The following is an 8,337-nucleotide window of genomic DNA, read 5'->3' on the forward strand; positions in this document are numbered from 1 at the left end:
TCTAGTAGGTCTGTGTCTTTATTCCCGTCTTGCCACTAGGTTCTTCATGACCTTTTTTTTTTTTTTTTCCTTAGATTCCATATATATGTGTGATTTTTGTAGTTGAATCAGCCTTGCATTCCTGGGATAAATCCCACTTGGTCATGTTGTATAATCTGCTTAATATGCTGGTGGATCTGGTTTGCTACTTTTTTTTTTTTTAAGGATTTTTGCATCTATATTCATAAAAGATGTTGGTCTATAGTTTTCTTTACTTGTGATGTCTTTGTCTGGCTTTGGTATCAGGGCAATGCCCAGCTCATGGAATGGATTAGGGAGTGTTCCCTTCTCTCCGATTTTTTGTTAGAATTCAAGAAGCATTGACATTCTTCTTTTAAGAGTTTAGTAGGATTCAACATGAAGCCATCAAGTAAAGAAACTTTCTCTGTCCTGGAAGCTTTTGATTACTGATTCAGTCTCCTTACTAGTTGTGGGTCTATTCAGATTTTCTATTTTTTCATGATTCAGTGTTGGTAGATATTGTTTTTCAATGATTTTATCCATTTCATTTAGGTTATCCAATTTGTTGGCATGCAACTGTTCATAGTACTCTCTTATAATTCTTTTCATTTCTATAGAATTGGTAGTAATGTCTTCACTTTCATTTCTGCTGTTAGTAATTTGAGTCCTCTTTTTCTTGGTCAGTCTAGCTAAAGGTTTGGCAATTTAGTTAATCTTTCCAAAGAACCAACTTTTGGTTTCATTAATATTTCTCTAATATTTCCTTCTGCTAACTTCGGGTTAGTTTGGTTTTTTTTCCTAGCTCCTTAAGGTGTAAAGCTAGGTCGTTGGTTTGAGATCTTTTTAAATTATAAGCATTTACAGTTATAAATTCCCTCAGCCCTACTTTTGCTGTACCTGGTAAGTTTTTTAATGTTGTTTTCATTTTCATTTGTCTCAAGTATTTTCTAATTTCCCTTGTGATTTCTTTTTTGACCTATTGGTTGTTTTATTATTTTTTTTTTGAGCTATTGGTTGTTTAAGAGTATGTTGTTTAATTCCACAGATTTGGAGATTTTCCAGCTTTCCTGCCATTATTGATTTTTAACTATCTTTCAAAATCTCTTAAGCCTTAATTTGTGACCTAACATATGATCTATTCTGGAGAAGAATGTACCATGTGCACTTGAGAAGAATGTGTATCCTGGTATTGTTGAGTACAGTGTTCTGTATATGTTTGCTATATCTAGTTGGTTTATGTGTTGTTCAAGTTCTCTGTTTCCCTACTTATCTTCTGTGTGGTTGTTCTAGTCTTTATTTAAAGTGGGGTATTGACATCTCCAACTCTTACTTAGAACTGTTTATCTGTCCCTTCAATTCTGTCAGTTTTGGCTTCAGATATTTTGATGGTCTATTATTATGTGTAAATGTTTATAATTGTTTATCTTTTTGCTGTATTGAACCTTTTATTAATGTATAATATCCTTTGTCTCTTGCAACTTTTTTTGATTTAAAGTCTGTTATGTTTGATAGCCACTACTATAGCCATGCCCACTCTTTTGTTTACTATTTCCATGGAATATCTTTTCACTTTCAGCCTATTTTTGTCTCTGGATCTAAAGTAATCTCTTGTAAACAACATATAATTAGATAATGTTTCTTTTACTCCATTCTTCCAATCTCTGTCTTGATTGAAGAGTTTAAACCATTTATATTTGAAGTAATTAATGATAAGGAGAGACTTCTGTCATTTTGCTCTTTGTTTTCAATATGGCTTTTAGCTTTTCTTGTCCCTTGTTTCCTGTATTATATCTTTTGTGTTTAGTTGATTTGTTTTTTTTGTAGTGAAACTTTATTTCCCTTCTCATTTCCTTTTGTATATATTCTATAACTATTTTCTTTGTGTTTACTATGGGGATTACATTTAACATTCCCAAATTATAATATTCTAATTTGAATTTATACCACTTTAATAAGATAAAAAAATTCCCCATCCAGTTCTGTCCCCACTCCATTTCAGTTATTAATGTCACAAAATTACATCTTTATGCATTCAGTGTCCAAAAATATAGACTAATAATAGTTTTTTTAAATGCATTAGTGTCTAAGAAAACTGTTTTCCTTCATTCTCACACTCACACACTTAGGACATCATATATGTGGGTTTTCTGCACCAAGAAACTCTGACACTAACTGCTTGGAATTAGTGCCCAATCCCATGGGTTAAGGGCTTAATCCCACAGACTGCCCCCTACCCCCTGCTTCAGACGCCAATCATAAGTCCAGGTTGTCACCTGGGCTTCTGACCAACTAGCTGTAAACTGGGGCCAGTTTCTATGACCTCCTCCCCAGATTTGATAATTTTCTAGAGCAGCTCACAGAACCCAGGAAAAGTTTACTTACTATTGCTGATTTATTACAAATGATATTTTAAAGAATACAATTGAACAGCCAGATAAAGAGATACATAGGGGGTGAGGTATGGGAAAGGGGCACAGAGCTTCCATTCCATCTCTGGGCACAGCACCCTCCTAGCACCTCCATGTGTTCAACAACCCAGAAGCTCTCTGAACTCTGTACTTTGGGGATTTTTAGGGAGGCTTTATCATGTAGACATGATCAATTTTTTTTTTTTTAACTTTGGGTTTATTTATTTATTTATTTATTTATTTATTTATTTATGGCTGTGTTGGGTCTTCGTTTCTGTGCGAGGGCTTTCTCTAGTTGCGGCAAGTGGGGGCCACTCTTCATCGCGGTGCGCGGGCCTCTCATTATCACGGCCTCTCTTGTTGCGGAGCACAGGCTCCAGACGCGCAGGCTCAGTAATTGTGGCTCACGGGCCTAGTTGCTGATAATCTTATTTGGGATCCCATATATGTGATGAGTTACTTCTTTCTTGCTGCCCTCAAGATTCTTTTTGTCTTTGGACAGTTTTGATTATAATGTGTCTCAGTGTGGATTTCTTTGATTTTATCCTATTTGAAGTTCATTGAGCTCCTTGGAGGTCTATATTCATGTCTTTCATCACATTTGAGATGTTTTCACCCACTATTTTTTCAAGCAATCTCTGCCCCTTTCTCTCTCTCTTCTAGGACTCCCACAACGCATATGTTGGTCTGCTTGAAGTTGTCCCACAGGTCATTTAAGCACTCTGTTCAGTTTTCTTCAATCTTTTTTCTTCTTGTTCCTTAGCTTGACAACTTCAATTGTCCTTTCTTCATATTAGCTGATTCTTCTGTCTACTCAATCTGCTTTTGAATCCCTCTAGTCAGTTTTTCATTTTAGTTATTATATTTTTCAGCTCCAGAATTTCTTTTTTTTTTAAATAAATTTATTTATTTATTTATTTTTGGCTGCATTCGGTCTTCATTGCTACACGCGGGCTTTCTCTAGTTGTGGTGAGTGGGGGTTACTCTTCGTTGTGGTGTGCTGACTTCTCATTGCGGTGGCTTCTCTTGTCGTGGAGCACAGGATCTAGGCACACAGGCTTCAGTAGTTGTGGCACATGGGCTCAGTAGTTGTGGCTCGCGGGCTGTAGAGTGCAGGCTCAGCAGTTGTGGCGCACAGGTTTAGTTGCTCTGCAGCATGTGGGATCTTCCCAGACCAGGGCTCAAACCCGTGTCCCCTGCATTGGCAGGCGGATTCTTAACCACTGTGCCACCAGGGAAGCCCCCAGAATTTCTTTTTAGTTTCTTTTTAGGTTTTCTATCTCTTTATTAAAATTTCCATTTTGTTCATACATCATTTTTGTGACTTTGTCCACATCTTCTTTTAGCTGTTTGAGCATCTTTAAGACAGACAGTTGTTTTAAATTCTTTGTGAAGTAAGTTCATCATTTGGTCTTTCTTAGACATTTCTGTTTCTTTTTTTTCCCCTTGAATGGGCCATACATTCCTGTCTTTTTATGACTTGTGATTTTTTTGTTGTTGTTGAAAACTGGACACTTGAATCTTATAATGTAGAAACTCTGGAAATCCAATTCTTCCTCTTCCTCAGGGTTTGCTGTTTTTGTTTTTTGTTTGTTTATAGCTTATTTAAATTGATGTATGTTGTCTCTGTGCCAGCATCAGCCTGAGAGGTAAACTTAAGGTTTTCTTAGATCTTTTATGAGCCTGCATCTTTTCTTGGGTATGTGTGGTGACTTTCCAAATTTTCTAGTATATGTGATTGCTTTTGAATATACTAGTTCTTAAATGTCTGGTTCCCAAAAGGTGAAAAAGGATAAATGAAGGGGGAAAGAAACAGGCACCAGGGACTTCCATGGCAGTCCAGTGGTTAAGACTCTGTGCTTCCACTTCAGGGGGCATGTGTTCCATCCCTAGTCAGGGGACTAAGATCCCACATGCCATGCAGCACAGCCAAAAAAGAGAGAGAGAGAGAGAGAGAGAGAGAGAGAGAGAGAAACAGGTGCTAGTCCTTTTAAATACCCTGGAAGTCCTGTCATTTGGAGGAGGAGAGGTTTGTGACAATGGTAGTGGGAGATGCGACAATGGCTTCCCACCTCTCTCTGCTCATCATGATCAGAAGCAGCAATTAGTGATAACACAGATTACTCAATATTTGGAGCACAAGGTTTTCATTGCCCACTCTGGCTCCCACAGGTCCAGAAATGTGTGCACAGCTTCCTGGTATGGGACCCAGGGTGTCTTGGGATAGCCACTACCTACTTAAGAGCTGAAACCGACTGAAATTAACTGCAGTTTACCTTCCAAGCCTTCCCTTGGAAGTTACAAGCATTTAATTGACTCCATTGTTCCAAAGTAATTACAAAAGGCAAATTCTGCAGGTGTAATTGTTATCTTGGTGGGGACGTGGATTCCTGGTGCTTCCTACTCTATCATATTCCCTGGTGTCACTTCCTGTGTCCTTTTGACACAGTCCTAATAATCCTGGGAAGTTCCCTTATTTTCTGGCACAATAAGATGCACCAGGCTCACTTATTCATTCCTTCTTCCAGACTTGGAGTCAGGAAATACTCCAGGGATGATTCTTCCTTTTAGTAAGGAATGGAATTAAAGGCCAAAATCCGAGCATGAGGGGTTTGTGTTTGTATAAAATATTTCCTATTTAAATATAGCATTATTTTTTTAATATAGCATTATTTTTATTTCTGATTTTTATAATTTCACTTATGCTGAAAATCCTGATTTCTCACAGTATTGTTTTAAAACCATTTAATTATGAAAAATAGCACTCAAACAGAAAAGTGAATATAAGTACACAGCTTAATGGATTATTACAAAATAAAGACCTTTGAAGCATTGTTAGCACTGCAGAAGCCCCTACAATTTCCCTTATTGCCCCCTTCCCTCCCCTCTAATATTACTCATAGCCTATTGTCTGGACATAACTTCTTTGAATTCCTCTATTTCTGCCCTTAGGTGTTCCTGTAATTGGTAAAAGCCGCAATTGCTTTCTTAAGTTTTGCTTTCTTTTCTTTTTTTTAAATTTGTGTTTGAATGTTGTTAAATTTTTCCTTGATCTTTTTTTAAAATAAATTTATTTATTTATTTGTCTATTTATTTATTTTTGGCTGCGTAGGGTCTTCGTTGCTGTGCTGTCTCTAGTTGTGGTGAGCAGGGGCTACTCTTCGTTGCAGTGCGCGGGCTTCTCATTGCTGTGGCTTCTCTTGTTGCGGAGCACAGGCTCTAGGCACACGGGCTTCAGTAGTTGTGGCATGCAGGCTCAGTAGTTGTGGCTTGTGGGCTGTAGAGTGCAGGCTCAGTAGTTGTGGTGCATGGGCTTAGTTGCTCAGCGGCATGTGGGATCTTTGATGTTTTAGTATCTTCTATGGATACTGTATTTTACTCATGTTTTGGTTTTCATATTTAAATGGATTGGTCTTTCCTGGATCCTCTCAGATGGGAAATTATAGGGTAGTGTTCCCAGTTTCTCAGCTCAAGAACTCTCTCTCTACTGCTACAGTAATTGACAACTTTAAAAAATATGATTCTTGGATCCTGTCCTGTTTCAAGAAGTTCTACCACCAATCTCTTCTTTTTTCCCTTGACTTCCAAGACAATCCCCCACCCTTTTTAAAAGTATGCCTTTTTCTTTACCTCCTCCAATGCTTGATCTCACACCTGCCCACAGCATTCCCACTCAGGTGAGAGCTTCTTCAGTAGGTAAATATTTGTGAATGGTTTCTAAGTTTTGCCAAAGCCAAGACTAACTGAACCCTCCATTCTTCTTACCTTTATGGCTTTCTGAACCTGTTCTCCTGGTTTGGGATGATCTTTCACCCTCACGCTTAAACATAATCTGGAATTTGAGGGTTTTCTCAGTTTTGCTGAAAGTACAGGTTGTAGAATGTTTTATTTGCTCTTTGTGCTTTTTTTGAAATAAAACCAAAAACATGCACTGCTCGGCACGTGGGATCTTAGTTCCCCAACCAGGGATGGAACCTGCACCCCATGCAGTGGAAGCACAGAGTCTTAACCACTGGACAGCCAGGAAAATCCCCCAGTTTTGCATTTTAGAAAGCCCAAACTGGAGAATGGCCTGGAGATAATGGGATATTTAGGCAAGAGATGATAGAGGCCTGGATTAAGGTGGCGTCTGGAAATGGGGAGAAGGGACATGTGGAACTGGAATTTGAGCTATGGTGAATTTCACCTGACTTTTTTCTTCTAAGGATACTGAGAAGTCAATGTCCATCTTGGACGTGTCTTCATCTCCCGGAAGCAGTGGAGTGCACACCTCTTGGAACCATGGCCCATCAGGCATTCAACACGTCCCTCAGTGCATAGAGCTGGAGACGATCTCCTTGGTCTCTGCTGAGGCACCCAGGCAGAACGCCAGTGAAATGGGGCCACACTTCAGTATGTTGCTGCCTGATCACGGTGTGAGCTACTGCCCCCAAGTGACTTTCACTCCTTCCCAGATGATTTACACTGAGGGAAAGTCTCCTTCCCAGACAGGAATGATGATGTTCAAGGGGCCCCAGGCGATGCCCTTAGGAGAGCCCAGTATTCCAGGGATGGCCACGACCTTTGGTGGGAATCTAAGGATGTCCCCCAATGGGCCGCCAGTCTCACCTGCCAGTGGAATCCCAATGATGTCCCACGTCAGAATGCGAACAATGCCTTATTCTGACCTCCCAACAGTAACTTCTAATGGAGGCCCTTTAACACCTAAAACATTATTGGATCCAACCATGCCTTCCACTGAGGCCCTGGAAATGCTCTGCTCTTTGGATCAGATGGTGCCCCGTAGAAACCCCCACAACTATGGGATGCCCCCAGCTGGATCGCCATTATTGCTGGCTTTGGAATCCCAGGGCTCTTTTGTGAGCCAGCCAGTCTCCCAGGAAGACCCCTTCCTACCTAAGCAGCCCTTACCTGCTCCACGGAGAGCGGAGCAGTACTCCGGGGCCCAGGAAAGGGCTCCTAGGAGGAGATCCCCAGTTTCAAGGCCTTACCGCTGCGACTATGAGAACTGTGAAAAAGCTTATACTAAGCGCTCCCACCTTGTGAGTCACCAACGCAAACACACAGGTAAATGAGGTGTCAGACTGGTGGGGTGGGTGGAGAAATCTCTGGGCTTTAGATTTGTGGGGGACCCCTGGTTTGTAATGGTTTGGGATTAGCCCATCATCCTTCAAGCTTGGGATCAAGCTCTGTTGGCCCCACCAGCTTGCTTTCCCACAGTCCAGTATGACTGTGCCAAGATGGAGACTGCTGATGTGCTGTCTCCTCACCACTGTCCTGTGTTTTTCCTTTTGCTTCCTCAACGTTGACTGCTCTGCTTGATAAAGTCAGACCCCTTCCTTCCTACCCGCTGGCCTATTCCTCTAAATTCCTTCTCTCCCTTGTCATTCCCCCAGGTGAAAGGCCCTATAAATGCATGTGGGAAGCCTGTACTTGGTCCTTCTTCCGTTCTGATGAACTTAGAAGACATACTCGGATACACACCAAATACCGACCACATAAATGTGACCAGTGCGGCCGACAGTTCATGAGATCTGACCATCTCAGGCAACACCAAAGGACTCATATGCGGGTGCCAACATCCCCAGACCCGCTGGCTGACAGTGGACATATGGCTGGTCCTCCTCCTGCTCCTGGTCTTTAGGTCAGTCTGCTCTTCCCCTCATTTTGGCTTCTTTGCCCAGATACTGCCTGCGTCTGACCAGCTAGTCTCTTTGGTAGGTGTAGGTTTAGATGAAGACAGAAAGATTATAAGACAGTGTGGAAGCCCATATGAGCTCTGGACCTAGTCGGGGCCCCTCAAAAACTGTCTTGGATGTCCTCACATCTCTGGGGCTACCTACTTTTGTGCCAAGTTCAGCCACATGGCAAGGTGGAGCAAAGTAGCGATTGTGAGCTTTATAAAAAGCTCTTTATCTTACGTCACTCC

General features: G+C 41.0%; 1 protein-coding gene across 1 annotated transcript; it reads left to right on the plus strand.

Annotated features, from left to right (window-relative positions):
• Positions 1-6,619: 6,619 nt before the first annotated feature.
• KLF17 (KLF transcription factor 17) lies at positions 6,620-8,052 on the plus strand. The gene is made up of 2 exons (XM_068537931.1): positions 6,620-7,475; positions 7,805-8,052. The coding sequence occupies exons 1-2, from the start codon at positions 6,629-6,631 to the stop codon at positions 8,050-8,052; spliced, it is 1,095 nt and encodes a 364-aa protein (XP_068394032.1). The 5' UTR covers positions 6,620-6,628.
• The last annotated feature ends 285 nt before the right edge of the window (positions 8,053-8,337 follow it).

The sequence above is a fragment of the Eschrichtius robustus genome, chromosome 3 (genome assembly GCF_028021215.1).
Source record: "Eschrichtius robustus isolate mEscRob2 chromosome 3, mEscRob2.pri, whole genome shotgun sequence".
NCBI classification, from domain to species: domain Eukaryota; kingdom Metazoa; phylum Chordata; class Mammalia; order Artiodactyla; family Eschrichtiidae; genus Eschrichtius; species Eschrichtius robustus.